Genomic DNA, 16,828 nt, shown 5'->3' on the forward strand with positions numbered 1-16,828 from the left:
CTGCCATCCCCTCTTACTCAGCATGAAATGACTCACAATTCCTCTTTATGTCCTGAAGACCTTAGTAAGGACATGACAGATGAGCACTCTACTCCCAAACATATCTCGTGTACCACTCGTGACTCTAATCCTTCAGTCACTTGTTAAGGAATGTTCCCCGTATTACCACAGACAGGACAACTTAACTGCATTCCTAGTCTTGGCTCTGGCATCTTCTCTCTTTCCCAAAGTGGAAATTTGCCACCTGACATATTAAGTAACCTGGTCCATTGTTATGCCATACTTCCTCCCAGTCCCTTTCCACATCAATGATCTGCCTGTGGAAGAACCAAATGCAAGGCTAGCCATACGCAGCAACACAACTGATAATATTACAGCTCCTTTAGAGGAATTGACCATGCTTCAGAGTCATATCTCACCCTATCAGAGGCAGGGCCATCGATAAAATCAAAATGTATTCCAGCTCTACTGTAACTTCTGTATGATATTTTACCTGAACTGGTAATCCATGATGACCATCTCAAATCACAGTGAAGAGCACAATTGACTACCCACAGGCAGAATGTGCTGCCAAGAAAGAGATGCTCAGCTACTACCTGGCTTCATGACCCACAGCATATGGGTTCCCAGCATTCTGACTTCACCACTGCCATTGTCTCCAATATCAGATTATCTGATTGAAGTTCATGGGAGTTGCCTTATATCATACCTTTGTCCCACAAGCCTCAATCATCACTTGCTCCTGTGCCATGCACACAGACATATCCACCCCTGCCCTGTTTCTTGTATATCATTCTCTTCACTTAAACTTTCTCTCCAATTTCGTCCTTCCATTTTCTGCCCCCCCCCCCCCCCCCCACCACACTCTGTCCCATCACACTCATCCACACTAAGCTGTGTACCACATGTGACTTCCCCGCTCTGCCAATGGCTGGGGCACATATGGGCTGTTCCGTTTCGATTTGGAAAACAGGAAACATTATTTTTTCTGAGAGTTCATTTTAGTGTAACCTAACATGGTCATTGAGTTAATCTTCTACAAACTCACAGCTGTCATAAGTAGACACTTTGTTTCTTTGAATCACAGTTACTATAATAAAAAAAAACACATTATTCTAAGACTTCTCTGAACCTGTTTGAAGTGAAATTCTCAAACACAATTCAAAATGAAAGTAATATTGTATAGTTTTGGTATTTTTGTGCTAGTTAAAGAATTTGCGTAAATTTAATTTTCAATACAGTTACTCTTTTTCTGAAAACGAGATTTAACTTGGAATAAAAAGTACTTTGTGCCATTTCAGCATTGATATAAAAAAAGTATTATTGAACATTTTGTGGTACCTTCAATGGAGAGTTACAGGAAACATAAAAAAAAAGAAAAATTGAAATGGATGCAAAACCTGATGGTTGCGCTATGCCATATTACAAAACACCCATGATTCATGATGCCATTGTTGATAGACTGCGAATCGTTTCACAGTGTGAAGATGCTGACAACTGGGATGCTATGACCATGAATAAAAGACTGTTTTTGTTCCCATGAACCAAGGCTGGGCAGGATGAGTAGGAAAGAAAGGAAAGTCAGGGAGTACAAGACCATGGACAAACTGACCTACACTGAGGCTGAGAGAAAATTTGAACACCTGCTTCCTGTACATATGGCATTGTCTTAAGCCACCAGTACAACAGTTCTGGCACGATCAGCTCCGACAACCCAGGTCACCTCTGAGCCGGAAGACACCACCTGCCCCTGCGATGGTGGGAAAATTTTCTTCCCTTTTGATCCTGCACCACCTACTTCAGGAGCAACACGCCACCCCCCCAACCATCGGGGACATCTGTCCCCAATTCTAAGCCAGAGAAGTGTAAGTCTTCTTCAGTTTCTTTCGCTAGGATGGGGTCCTGTGGGTCACTCCCTTCCCAGCTTTCTTCTAGTGGGAAAGATGACACCCACCAGTGGCTGAAAAGCCCAAAAGCTGCTGGTCATATGGCTTCAGTCCCAGAGACTGAGCCAGTGAAGTCCTCCCGGCCAGAGAAACCCAAGGAGCAGCGAGAGAATTCCAAAAAGAAGACTCCTAATGCCAAGGAAATTGCAGTGGCACCCACACCATCGCTACCTACAAGCTGTGTGACTGAGGATGCGATGGAAAATTTCGGCGTCTGCTGAGGACCTAGATCTCGCCATACCCTCACACTATGGATATAGGCTGTGCAGGCCATAAATCGGTGGCAGCAGGTGACTGAGACGTAAACTGCCTCATTAAATGTTGCTTCCCAGTCTCATGTCATCCTCCAGTGGAATTGCGGCAGTTTTTTCCACCGGATGGCTGAGCTATGGTGACCGTTAAGCTTTACACCTGCTACCTGCATTGCCCTCCAGGAAAACCTGGTTCCCAGCAATGTGTACGCCTGTACAAAGTGGCTATAAAGGATATTAAAAGAATCGTAGCGACTGTAATACTGTCTGGTGGAGTTTGCGTCTATGTCCTAAACTCATTCTGTGGTGACACCCCTCTTGAAGCTATGGCTGTCAGAATAAGGACGACACAGGAAATAACTATCTGTAATATATATCTTCCTCCAGAGGGTGCAGTACCCTTGAATGCATTAGCTGCACTGATTGATCAACTCCCTAAACCTTTCCTACTTTTGGGAGATTTTAATGCCAATAACCACTTGTCAGGTGGTACCAAGATTACTGGCTGAGGCAAAAATGTCGAAACTTTACTGTCGCAATTCGACCTCTGCCTCTTAAATACTGGGGCCACCACACATTTCAGTGTGCCTCATGTTAGTTACTCGGCCATTGATTTATCAATTTGGAACCCAGGACTTCTCCCATCTATCCACTGGAGAGCGTATGACGACCTATGTGGTAGTGACCACTTCCCCATCTTCCTGTCACTGCCCCAGTGTCAGGCACATGGACGCCTGCCCGAATTGGCTTTGATCAAGGAGAAGTGGGGAGCTTTCGCCTCAACTATCACTGCTGAATCTCCCCCACATGGTAACATTGATGTGATGGTTGAGCAGATGACTAGCACAATTGTTTCTGAGGCAGAAAACGCAATCACTCGCTCTTTAGGGTGCCCAAAGTATAAAGAAGTCCGATGGTGGTCGCTGGAAATCGCTGAAGCAATTAAAGAGAGTTGGTGAGCTCTACAACGGCATAAGCGGCACCCTTCCCTGGAGCACCACACAGCCTTTAAACTTCTCACTTTGCCGGGCACTTTGCCGGGCACTTTGCCGGGCACTTTGCCGGGCACTTTGCCGGGCACTTTGCCGGGCACTTTGCCGGGCACTTTGCCGGGCACTTTGCCGGGCACTTTGCCGGGCACTTTGCCGGGCACTTTGCCGGGCACTTTGCCGGGCACTTTGCCGGGCACTTTGCCGGGCACTTTGCCGGGCACTTTGCCGGGCACTTTGCCGGGCACTTTGCCGGGCACTTTGCCGGGCACTTTGCCGGGCACTTTGCCGGGCACTTTGCCGGGCACTTTGCCGGGCACTTTGCCGGGCACTTTGCCGGGCACTTTGCCGGGCACTTTGCCGGGCACTTTGCCGGGCACTTTGCCGGGCACTTTGCCGGGCACTTTGCCGGGCACTTTGCCGGGCACTTTGCCGGGCACTTTGCCGGGCACTTTGCCGGGCACTTTGCCGGGCACTTTGCCGGGCACTTTGCCGGGCACTTTGCCGGGCACTTTGCCGGGCACTTTGCCGGGCACTTTGCCGGGCACTTTGCCGGGCACTTTGCCGGGCACTTTGCCGGGCACTTTGCCGGGCACTTTGCCGGGCACTTTGCCGGGCACTTTGCCGGGCACTTTGCCGGGCACTTTGCCGGGCACTTTGCCGGGCACTTTGCCGGGCACTTTGCCGGGCACTTTGCCGGGCACTTTGCCGGGCACTTTGCCGGGCACTTTGCCGGGCACTTTGCCGGGCACTTTGCCGGGCACTTTGCCGGGCACTTTGCCGGGCACTTTGCCGGGCACTTTGCCGGGCACTTTGCCGGGCACTTTGCCGGGCACTGCCTCAGAGAATTACCCCCCAGCCTTTTGCACACTCAAACGGCAGCTGGAAGGGAACGCCCGCTTTCACTAAACGCAGCAGTGTATCCTATAACACCCAATTTACGGAGTGGGAGCTCCTCGGTGCCCTTGCACATTGCCCCGACACAGCTCCTGGGTCTGATCGGATCCACAGCCAGATGATAAAACCTCTCATCTGACTACAAGCGACATCTTCCAGTCATCTTCAACCAGATTTGGTGTGATGGCATCTTTCTGTCGCAATGGCGGGACAGCACTATCATTCTGGTGCTCTAACCGGGTAAAAACCTGCCTGATGTGGATAGCTATTGCCCCATCAGCCTCACCAACGTTCTTTGTAAGCTGCTGGAACATATGGTATGTCGGCAGTTGGGTTGGGTTCTGGAGTCACGTGGCCGTTAACGGTCTAGCAGCAGCTCTCGGGCCCTCCGACTCACCTTCTCTATATGCAGACGACTTTTGCATTTCGTACTGCTGCTCCAGTACTATTGTTGCTGAGCGGCGCCTCCAGGGGACCATCCACAAGGCGCAGTCATGGGCTCCAGCCCACGGCTTCCAGTTTTCACCCGCAAAGTCGTGCGTCATGCACTGCTGTCGGTGTTGTATCGTTGACCTGGAACCCGCACTTTACCTTATTGACGATCCACTCACTGTAGTGGTGACATATCAGTTTCTAGGATTGGTTTTCAATGCTCGATTGACTTGGCTCCCTCATCTTTGTCAGCTTGAGCAGAAGTGCTGGCAGCACTTCAATTCCCTCTGTTGCCTGAGCAACACTATTTGGGATGCAGATCGCTGTACACTGCTGCAGCTCTACAGAGCCCTTGCCCAATCCCGAATTGACTATTGGCGTGTGGTTCATCGTTCTGAAACGACTTTAGCATTGCAATTACTCGACCCTGTGCGCCACTGTGGGGTTTGATTAGAGGCAGGAGCTGTTAGAATGAGTCCAGTGACCACCATACTGGTGGAGGCTGGTGTACCTCCACTGCAGATCAGACGTGTGCAACTGCTCACCAGTTAGACAGCACACATTCATAGTTGCCCTGACCATTGGAATTACCGTCTCCTTTTCCTACCCGTGGCGGTCGATCTTCCACATAAGTGGCCCAGATAGAGTCCAACGTTAGTGGTTTGCGTGCGGTCCCTTATCTCTGAACTGGAGTCCTTCCCTTTACCACCTCTACTTGCTGTCCATTCACGTATACCTCCATGGTGTACGCCTTGACCACAGCTTCATCTGGACATTTTGCATGGCCCTAGGGACTCCATTAACCCCGCCGCTCTCCGCTGTCGCTTCCTCTCGATTCTTGACGAGTTAGGGGGCTCTGAAGTGGTTTACACCAACAGCTCAATGGCTGATGGTCACGTAGGCTTCACATATGTTCATGGAGGACATGTTGAGCAGCACTCCTTGCCAGTTGGCTGCAGTGTTTTCACTGCAGTGCTGGCGACCATATATCGTGCTCTTGAGTACATCCACTCGTGCCCTGGCGAGTCATTTCTCCTGCGTACTGACTCACTGAGCAGCCAGCAAGCTATTGACCAGTGCTACCCTCTCCATCCTCTGGTAGTGTCCAATCAGGAGTCCATCTATTCCCTGGAACAGTCCCACCATTCCGTGGTGTTTGTGTGGACCCCAGGACACGTAGGAATCCTTGGCAACGAAATTGCCGACAAGCGGGCCAAACAGGTGACGCAGAAATCACTTCTGGAGATCAGCATCTCTGAAGCTGGCCTGCGTTCTGTCTTACACTGCATGGGTTTTCTGGCTTTGTGTGATGGAATAGCATAACAGCACACACAACAAAACTGTGTGTCATTAAGGAGACAATGAATGTGTGGAAGTTATCCATGCAGGCCTCTCACAGGGAGTCAGTTGTCCTCTGCTGGCTCCTCATTGGCCAAACGTGGCTAACGCATGGTTACCTACTCTGTTGTGAGGACCCACCTCAGTGTTGCTGTGGCTCCCAAATGACAGTCGTCCACCTCTTGCTGGACTGCCCACTTTTAGCCGCTCTGCGGTAGACTTCTAACTTTCCCAGCACGCTGTCTTCAGTGTTGGGTGACAATGCCCCACATCAGCTTTAGTTTTAAGTTTTATCCATGATAGTAGGTTTTATACTTCTATGTAGGTTTTAGCACATGTCCTTCATCCCTCAGTGTCCTCCAACCTAATGGTTTTAGGGTGGAGGTTTTAATGTATTGTGGTGTGTCTGACTTTCCCTTTTTATTATCGTGGTTGGCAAGCCAATGTAATCTGCTTTCATGTTTTACTCCCTTCTGTTCCTAGCTTCTGTCTTTTCTTGTTCTCTTTTTTTCCTTTTAGTATTCGTTGCCTTCCCTTTGTTCTTGTGGCTTTTCCTTTCTTTCCATTTTGTGTTATATGTTTCATCCATTTTATTCTCACCCTTGTGGCATTGTTTTATTGGGAACAAGTGACGTTGTAGTTTGATCCCTTATCCCACCTTTAAATCAATTAACTATCATCTGTCTCATACATATTCACACCAGATGAAATAGTTCTGTTTCATTACGGCTGCTCTCCCAAGGCTGTTAGTAGTTATGACAAGATGTTGTCCACTCCATGAACCTTGTTTTGACTCAGATCCTTCAGGTTCTTGATGTGTCATATCTCCCATCTCATCTTTGTCCACATCCTCTTCCATTTCTATAACATTGCCCTCAGGTTGACGTCCTATGTACAGACCGTCTATATACTCTCAGCTTTTTCTTCATTATTTAAAAATTGCTGTCTATTTTGGTTCTTGATATTCATACTTCTGCTTCTGTTACCTCCAAAGGCCTCTTCAGTTTCCCCTAGTGACATCTGCTTCTGGATTCTTAAATTTGGACTGTAGCCTTTCTTGCTTAGCAATTTGTTACTGCCTGTCACTCATTGACTTTTTATTCACTTTTGCATGCTTCATTTGCTGCATTTTTATATTTTTTCAACAACTGAATTCTGATCTCCTGTGTTGTCAAATGAATTCTACTGAGCCTTTTCTTTTCACATAATTGGTCCTCTTCTCACTTCATAATTCCAGCTCTCAAAGCTACCTATTGCTCTGCTACTGCGGTAATGGGCAATATCATTGGCTTTGGGGCCATTCTTGTGTAGGCAGAGGTTAGCAGAGGGTCACAGTTCTTAAATGATAGCATGCAATAGTTTAATTTGCATTTCAAGAAAGTTATAAATTGTTACAAAAAATTCTGACTGTATTGGCAGGCCTCACAAAAACCACCGGTGGGCTGCTAGCCCACACTTGTCTTATTGTGTTCCTTTTCTCCTGGTATTGTCAGTCATTGCATAATGCTCCCTCCATTACTTGCAGCAACCTCTGGCTCTTTCAGCTTATTCAGGTAATATGTCATCCTACCTTCTTGACATTGCTTAAATTTTAATCTACAATATATAACCAGTACATCATGATCATTCTGCATTGCACCTTGATATATCTTTGAATTTGGACACGGATTTCTAATTCTCTTCTCCCAAAATCATATAATCAATCTGAAACCTTATGGTGGCTGCAAGTCTTCTATGTGTGTAACCTTCTTTCATGATTCTTAAACCAAGTGTTACTGATGATTAAATTGTTCTGTGCAAAATTGTACCAGGCAGCTTCCTCTTTCATTCCTTTTCCCAGTCAACATTCCTCTACTATATGTTCTCTTTCTTTTCCTACTATTGAATTTCCAACCGCTGTCACAATTAAATTTCTGTGTTCCTTAACTATCCAAATATTGTATTTTGTCTCACCACATTCAATTTCTCCATATGCAGAGCCAGCTGTATTGTAAGCTTGTACCACAGCTGTGGGTTTTGGCTTCACATATCTTGGCTGCAATAATGTTACAGTGTTGTTGTTAGTAGCTTACTTGCATTGTTATTTTCTTATTCATTATTACACCTATTCCTGCATTAGTGCTATTTAGTTCCTTTCTACAGCCCTATATTCACTTAACCAGAAATTTTGTTCCTCCTACCATCAAACTACTCTAATTCCCATGACATCTAACTTCAACCTGTACATTTCCCTTTATACATTTTCTAGGGTCCCTGAAAGATTAAATGATACAATTTACCATCTCAGACTTGTATGATTCCAGTTTTGTTTCTCCTGCTATGGCAACAAACTCCTGAGTGGTCCTTACCTGGAAATCCAAATGGGGGATCATTTTTAGCTCTGGAGTCTCTTCCTAAAGAGGATACCAACATTTAACCAAACAGTAGAGCTGCATGTCCTTGATAGACAATGGCTGTAGTTTCCTCTTGCTTTGAGATGTTTGCTGTACCAGCACAGAAAGACCATTTAAGTTGTCACAAGGCCACATCAGTTACTTATAGTGGCTTATTTATGTGCTACTGAAAATGATGCTGTGCCCTTTTAAGGAACTACACTTTTGACTAGTCCCACAAGAAATACTCCTTCTTTATGGTGGCATCTATGGCTCAGTATCACTAATGCATGGAAAATCCCAAAGAAAATGAACCTGGTGACTCTTGAAATGGATGTAAGTCCCCCCACATGCACACGCATACATGTTCGTAAGTTCATGCAACCTGACACAATAGTCTTTTGCTCATGCCTGTCTGCAGCTCTACATGTCATCTTTATGGTGAGTATAAATCTATTATTTTCATAATATTGTTAATATTCCAACCTGGGTTTTCTATTGTTTAATTTGCGCCATTTTCATTCCATGATTAAAAACCCTTTGTCCCTCTTTCACGTGTATTATAGTTGTCTTATATTTGTGACTAAATTTTGACAGTAACTTCAAATTGATCTTTCTTCCTGACAATCAGGACCCACAATACCAGTTATGGAGGAGACTGGTGTTCACAGCGGACGACAAGAAGAAAGAGAAGCACTAATGGTGAGTTTCATTAGCAGCATACGAGTACCCACTCCCCCCTGTGGGTCCGGGGTAAGAATAGGCCTGAGGTATTCTTGCCTGTCATAAGAGGCGACTAAAAGGAGTTTCAACCGTTTCGGCATTCCATCTGATGGCCCCCCTTGGGGTTTGACCTCCATTTTTCAAAATTCTACAGAAGTACGAGCCTTTTGGGGAAGGACGCCTTAAGTGGTGTATCACTGGTCCTCCATGCACTAAGACCTTGGCACTCCGCATTGTAACGGCGTTGTAACCATACCCACTATTCCTCAAATTGGGCATAAATGCCTGATGGGTTGTACAAGTTACGCCCATAGTGTGTCCCCATCTGCACCTACGATCATGATGGACTTTCCATGGCACCCGAAATCCAGCAGGGTAGCCAGCCCGTTGTGGTGGGGTCGTCATGTACCCTCTAGGCTGTAGCCCCCTGACAACACAGGGATCGTACTGCTGATACCTGAGCTGCACCCTCCCCACGTCGGCCAAGGAGTAGATGCCCGTCTCCTTGGGGCATCAGGACTCCCGGCAACGGTCATCCTGCCAGGTGGCCCTTACTGAGGCTGGGTGGCGCCCGTGGGGAGAGCCCCTGGTCGGAGTGGGTGGTATCGGAGCGGATGTTTCGCAGATGAAACGTCAACATGTATCAGGTCGCTCTGCAGCCGAGTCTTTTTAAAAAGAAAGGTACTCTCTCTGGTTCTGGTTCTCCTGCCCTTTCCCGCTTGGCCACTCCCTGGGATGAAGGACAGGCCCGCCGGCTTGGGGCGAAGTACTTCACCCGCTATTTGGTCTGTTCTCGGACCGATAGGGGGACGTTCGCCACCTCCAAGCCCATGTTCTTTGTTCAGCACATCGAGGACATCTTCAGGGAAATTGAGGCTCGCAGCAAAATGCGTTCGGGGTCCGTTCTTATAAAGACCACCTCCGCCACACAGTCGGTGGCACTCCAGGCGTGCGAATGGCTAGGGGACATCCCAGTGTCCATTGTCCCGCATCTGGCACTGAATAGGACGCAGGGGGTTATTTTTCATCGGGAACTCCTGCTCCAATCTGATGAGGAGCTCAGGGCCAACCTGGAGTGCCGAGGCATGCATTTCGTCCGGCGGGTCCAGCGCGGCCCCAAAGACCATCGCATCGACACTGGGGACTTTATCCTCGCCTTCGAGGGGGACGTTCTCCCAGAGAAGGTAAAGGTGATGTGCTACCGGTGCGACGTGCGTCCTTATGTCCCGCCTCTTATGCGCTGCTTTCGGTGTTTGCGCTTTGGGCACATGACGTCACGGAGTGAGGATGAGCCCCTTTGTGGCGATTGTGGACGTACTCTTCGTGAGGAACGTACATGCACCCCACCACCTCAGTGCGTTAATTGCCCTGGCATCCACTCGCCTAGATCTTTAGACTGCCCTGCGTATCAGAAGGAGAAGAAGATTCAAGAACTCAAAACTTTGGATCGTCTCTCTTATTCTAAGGCCAGGAAGAAGTATGACCGCCTCCATCCCGTGACGTTGACAACTTCGTTTGCCTCAGTCGTGTCCACTCCTTCCACAGTATCCTCACCCCTATCCTGTCCCCCCTCCAGTTCCTCCCCCATCCGGGGTCTATGCCTCCGCCTCCCAAATCCCTCCCTTCCAAATCCTCCTCCACCGCGGCCCCCACCCCCTCTGCCCCAGGGGCCACCCTTCCTCCTCCTCCTTCCCCTATCCCCCCCCGCCCCCCCCCCCCAGACACCTGAGAAGTGATCCTCTTCTCAGGCATCCATCGGGGAAACGTCCCGGACCCCGGCTTCCGAGGTCCGGCGTTCCAAAACTGACCCCACGCGTGAGGACCTTCTTTGGGTCCAGCCCACCATCCCCGTGCCTCCTTGGACTTCCAAGAAGGCCTCCAAGAAGTAGTCTATCCCCCTCTCCACCCCGGCGCGTTTCGTCTGACGCTCCATCCGTGAGTCGCTGCTCCCGGCCATCCTCAGTTTCGCCGGGACGCTCTGCTGCCAGGTGCTCAGCTGGTCTCTCGTCGGCAAATGATGCTACCCCTCCTACGCAACCCGGGACAGCAGCCACAGCTGGCGATGACTCGATGGAACAGGATCCGCCTCCCGCCAGTTGTAGCGTTGTTTCCTCGAAACCTGGCCCTCCGCGGCCATCAAGGTGACCAGCTCTTCCGCCGTCTCGTTCCCCCCTTTTTTCTGACTAGCGATGGCCTTGTTACATTGGAACATAAGAGGTATTCGATCTAATTGGGAGGAATTACAACTGCTCCTTCGCCTGCACTGTCCGCTCATCCTTGGTCTCCAGGAAACCAAGTTGCGCCCAACTGACCGTATTGCCTTTACCCACTATACCTCGGAGCGGTATGACCTCACCCCTGTGGACGGTATTCCGGCTCATGGTGGGGTCATGTTGTTCATTCGGGACGAGGTCTATTACCATCCCATCCCATTGACCACCCCACTCCAAGCAATAGCTGTCCGTATTACTCTTTCTGCCTTTACTTTTTCTGTTTGTACCGTCTACACTCCATCGTCATCCGAAGTTAGTCGGGCTGACATGATGCACCTGATTGTTCAGCTTCCTCCGCCGTTTATATTGTTCGGTGACTTCAATGCCCATCATCCCCTTTGGGGCTCTCCTGCATCCTGTCTAAGAGGCTCACTCTTGGCGGATGTCTTCAACCATCTCAATCTTGTCTGCCTCAATACTAGCGCCCCGACTTTCCTCTCAGACTCTACTCATACCTACTCCCACTTGGACCTCTCGATCTGTTCTACCACTCTTGCCCGACGGTTCGAGTGGTATGTCCTTTGACACCTATTCGAGCGACCACTTCCCCTGTGTCGTTCGTCTCCTGCATCACACCCCATCCCCACGTCCTTCGAGCTGGAACATACTGAAAGATGACTGGGGACTTTACTCCTCCCTGGCGACCTTTCCGGACCACGATTTTCCCAGTTGTGACAGTCAGGTCGAATACCTCACGGCTGTTATCATCAATGCTGCCGAACGTTCCTTTCCTCATACTACTACTTCTTCTTCACGTCGCGTTTCCGTCCCCTGGTGGAACGAGGCTTGTAGGGACGCTATCCGTGCTCGACGACGTGCTTTATGCACCTTTCGCCGCCATCCTACGTTGGCGAATTGTATTGAATACAAACGTCTCCGAGCACAATGCCGTAGAGTCATCAAAGACAGCAAAAAACTTGTTGGGCCTCTTTCACCAGCTCCTTTAACAGTTTTACTCCCTCTTCCGTCGTTTGGGGTAGCCTGCACCGGCTGTTTGGCATTAAGGCCCACTCCTCGGTACCTGGCCTGACCTCAGGTAATGAGGTCCTTGTTGATCCTGTGGCTGTCTCCAACGCCTTTGGCCGCTTTTTCGCGGAGGTCTCAAGCTCCGCCCATTACCATCCTGCCTTCCTTCCCAGGAAAGAGGCAGAAGAGGCTCGGCGACCTTCCTTCCACTCGCTGAATCTGGAAACTTATAATGCCCCCTTTACTATGCGGGAACTCGAACGTACGCTTGCACTGTCCCGGTCGTCTGCTCCGGGGCCAGATGCCATTCACGTTCAGATGCTGGCACACCTTTCTCCGGCGGGCAAAAGCTTCCTTCTTCGTACCTACAATCGCGTCTGGACCGAAGGTAAAGTCCCCATGCGTTGGCGTGACGCCGTTGTTGTTTCTGTACCCAAACCCGGGAAGGATAGACACCTTCCTTCTAGTTACCGCCCCATTTCTCTTACAAGCTGTGTCTGTAAGGTGATGGAGTGCATGGTTAATGCTCGGTTAGTCTGGATTCTTGAATCTCGACGACTACTTACTAATGTCCAATGCGGCTTTCGTCGCCGCCGCTCCGCTGTTGACCACCTTGTGACCTTGTCGACATTCATCATGAAAAACTTTTTGCGAAGGCGCCAAACGGTAGCCGTGTTCTTCGACTTGGAGAAGGCTTATGATACCTGTTGGAGACGAGGTATCCTCCGCACTATGCACAGGTGGGGCCTACGCGGTCGCCTGCCCCTTTTTATTGATTCCTTTTTAACGGATCGCAAGTTTAGGGTACGTGTGGGTTCCGTATTGTCAGACGTCTTCCTCCAGGAGAACGGAGTGCCTCAGGGCTCCGTCTTGAGCGTAGCCCTTTTTGCCATCGCGATCAATCCAATTATGGATTGCATTCCACCTAATGCCTCAGGCTCTCTCTCTTTGTCGATGACTTCACGATCTACTGCAGTGCCCAGCGAACATGCCTCCTGGAGCGCTGCCTTCAGCGTTGTCTAGACAGCCTCTACTCATGGAGCGTGGCAAATGGCTTCCGGTTCTCTGAAGAGAAGACGGTTTGTATCAACTTCTGGCGATATAAAGCGTTCCTTCCGCCATCCTTACATCTCGGTCCCGTTGTTCTCCCATTCGTGGACACAACTAAGTTTCTAGGCCTCACGTTGGACAGGAAACTGTGTTGGTCTCCACATGTCTCTTATTTGGCGGCCCGTTGTACACGTTCCCTTAATGTCCTCAGAGTTCTTAGCGGTTCATCTTGGGGAGCGGATCGCACTGTCCTGCTTCGCTTGTATCGGTCCATAGTCCGATCGAAGCTGGACTATGGGAGCTTCGTCTACTCATCCGCTCGGCCATCCCTCTTACGCCGGCTCAACTCCATCCACCATCGGGGGATATGTCTTGCGCCCTTAGCCTTCTACACTAGTCCTGTCGAGAGTCTTTATGCTGAAGCTGCTGAGTTACCATTGCCCTACCGGCGCGACGTACTGCTGTGTCGGTATGCCTGCCGGCTGTTGTCTATGCCCGACCACCCCTCTTACAAGTCCTTCTTCGCCGATTCTCTCGACCGTCAGTACGGGTTGTATGTGTCTTCCCTGCTGCCCCCTGGAGTCCGCTTCCGTCGCCTGCTTCGGCAATTGGATTTTGCTCTCCCTACCACCTTCAGAGAGGGTGAGAGCCCGACACCACCTTGGCTCCAGGCTCCGGTTCATATTTATCTCGACCTCAGCTCACTCCCGAAGGACGGTACTCCGGCTGCAGTGTATTGCTCACGGTTTGTCGAATTTCGTGCTCGACTTGCCGGTCACACCTTTATTTACACCGATGGCTCCAAAACTGACGATTGTGTCGGCTGTGCCTTTGTCGTCGGGGCCGCCACCTTTAAAGGGATCCAGCAGTCCCTCCATTCTTTCGCTGATGGTGGCTCTCCTGTCAGCTTTCTGTGGGTTCCCGGACATGTAAGAGTGCCTGGGAATGAGGCTGCTGATGCTGCAGCCAAGGCTGCAGTCCTCCTGCCCTAGATGCTTCCAGCTGCATCACAACCTCATGCTGATCTACGATGCAGTTACTTATAACCTATTAAGCATGCAGCCCCTTTAGCTGTGACAGGTCTTGTCTGTCTTCTTTTCCCACTGCAGATCTAAATGATGATACTATTTTCCCTGCATTCCTCTAACTTCATAGTTGTGGTGCAGTGGGTATTGTGGGGTGGGACACACCTACCATAATAAGTCGACATGGGTTTGCTGGCTGGGTCTTCCCCTGCACAGCAAATACTGATCAACAGTACTCCAATTTAAAAAAAAAATTCACTTTTTTTTAAGTAAACTTTAATAAAGACAGCAGTTTAAATATCAGGATGTTCACACCTACTTGATATTGGTTAATTAATGAATTACAGTTATTTTATGATGAATGTACTCCCTGCAACTTGTCCCAGCATGTCCCATGTAGGGAGTTTCGTGCTGCTTGATGTTTAATGGTAGATTTGACCACTGTTTTCTTCTATGGTTTCCATTCTAGCTGTCCTCTGGAAGTCAGTCAACCTGTTGCCCATTCTCTATGGGCAATGATTTCTCAGGTGGCGTGTCAGGCCTATAGCCTTTGGTTTGGGCACCACTTGAAACAGAGTCCTCAACAATAGAGTACTTGAAACGCTCATTCCCTTCTGTTCTAAGAAAAAAATTAACCTAGCAAAATTTTCCAATGTTGTAGTAATTCTTCCTCTCTAGGCCTCATTGTTACAGAATTCCAAAGGAAAATGATGCACCACAGAAGATACTAAATCCAGCAGTGGAATACAATAAAAATGTTTTTAGTGCCAAGTTACTACTGTTTGTAATATTCCACAGATGCTGCCAATGTTAAGTTGTTTTGAATTGCTTTTTCAGTGTATTTACTTTTACTTCAACCAATGGAATCTATACACACATGCTCAGCAGTACCTCCATGAATGGCATTAACTGCTAAAAGAAGTAATTTTTTCAACATTTGTCACATTAGAAAATTTTATTTCAGGTGGAAATTATCTTTACACTTGAAAATACTGGAAATCACTGTTAACAAATGAACCATATGATACCCCATATTATTATTATAGAATGTGCCCTGCTGGTTGAAGTGAGTTAAGCCATCAACCCATCTACCGCTCTACTCCAGATATTTGTATAGATTTCTTTGCTGCTCTCTCATAATCCACATTTCCCGAGAGAAAGTATGTCTACATCTACATCTACATCTATACTCCGCGAGCCACCTTACGGTGTGTGGCGGAGGGTACTTATTGTACCACTATCTGATCCCCCTTCCCTGTTCCATTCACGAATTGTGCGTGGGAAGAACGACTGCTTGTAAGTCTCCGTATTTGCTCTAATTTCTCGGATCTTTTCGTTGTGATCATTACGCGAGATATATGTGGGCGGTAGTAATATGTTGCCCATCTCTTCCCGGAATGTGCTCTCTCGTAATATGTTTTACAATATGTTTTCTTTCCTAGACACGTGTTGTATTTTCTATTTCTCCACTTTTGCTTCCATTTCAACTTTACAGTATTTTCCTTGTTGTGGGTGCCAGTGCACTGCTAGTCCTTTGGCTGCCCCATTCCAGTCACGCCCCTGCTCACGATAGTGATTTGCCTGGATGAAATGCAAAGAAGCCTTAAAAAATGTCCAGAGCAGCTGCTCTAGCAGCTTCCATAGCACATGCTTGAGTGTGCCAACAATAGAGCATCCATCCATTATGGTAACTCTATCTAGCTGTAGTGTTACATTTTAACTTTAAGCCTTCAGTTTTGATGTTTAGTTTCCCTTGAAGTGATGTAGTACCTGAATTTCGCGTATCACAAAATATAAAATTACATTGCAATTTGATTTTGAGAAAATTGTTGATTGGTTTCTTAGGAGTTTTAACTTCAGTCACAGTATTCTCTATAACTGTTGTCCATCGTTCAGGCATAAGCACCACTTTCATTTGTGATATCTTTGGGGGTTCAGCTGCCTATTCACTTCAACACAGTTTCTTTAGTTACTGGATATGGCATTTTGGAACTGTTGGAACTGTCATAGCCATGTGCTATTCCTTCATGCCCACTCAAAATTCCTCCCCTTTGTATTAGTATAAATACCTTTTAAGCTGTCATAGTGCTTTTTCCATTATGATACCATACACTGCCTCATCTTCCATTTTACTTACATCTCCACTATTGAATGTGTAAATTTGACTTGGGTTACTGTGCAGTAGCTTAAAAACATTAACAGGATTAACTGGCTTTCATCTACCCATTCACTACCAAATACAACAGCAACCTCACTTACACTGTGTTCAGTTGCAATGCAGTGAGGGCGAACACTGATGCTAGGCACCACCTGCATGTTTTTAAGAGTGGATACCATCAATACTAAATTTTAAGTATGTTTACCATCAGTTGTAGCTGTTTGAACTTGGAGTAGTCTCCTTATCAGTAGTGAGCTGTCAGCTGTCATCACAATGCTCTGCTGACAGTTTGCGCCCCCTTCATGCTCATATTACGCTGTAAAAGGTAAACTGCTCTGAGCAACTTACTTCTCTAGTGTTATTACACTACCATAAAACTTGGCATTCTAGTTGATTTGGAAAGGATAC

At 48.0% G+C, this 16,828-nt stretch overlaps 1 protein-coding gene across 1 annotated transcript; it reads right to left on the reverse strand.

The window, feature by feature from the left end:
* Positions 1-305: 305 nt before the first annotated feature.
* Positions 306-15,945, reverse strand: LOC126195768 (tetra-peptide repeat homeobox protein 1-like). Its single transcript, XM_049934400.1, has 3 exons — positions 15,756-15,945; positions 3,219-4,009; positions 306-317 (listed from the first exon to the last, which is right to left on the reverse strand). Exons 1-3 carry the CDS (start codon positions 15,943-15,945, stop codon positions 306-308), a joined length of 993 nt encoding a protein of 330 aa, XP_049790357.1.
* Positions 15,946-16,828: the final 883 nt, after the last annotated feature.

The sequence above is a fragment of the Schistocerca nitens genome, chromosome 7 (genome assembly GCF_023898315.1).
Source record: "Schistocerca nitens isolate TAMUIC-IGC-003100 chromosome 7, iqSchNite1.1, whole genome shotgun sequence".
In the NCBI taxonomy this organism is placed as follows: Eukaryota; Metazoa; Arthropoda; class Insecta; order Orthoptera; family Acrididae; genus Schistocerca; species Schistocerca nitens.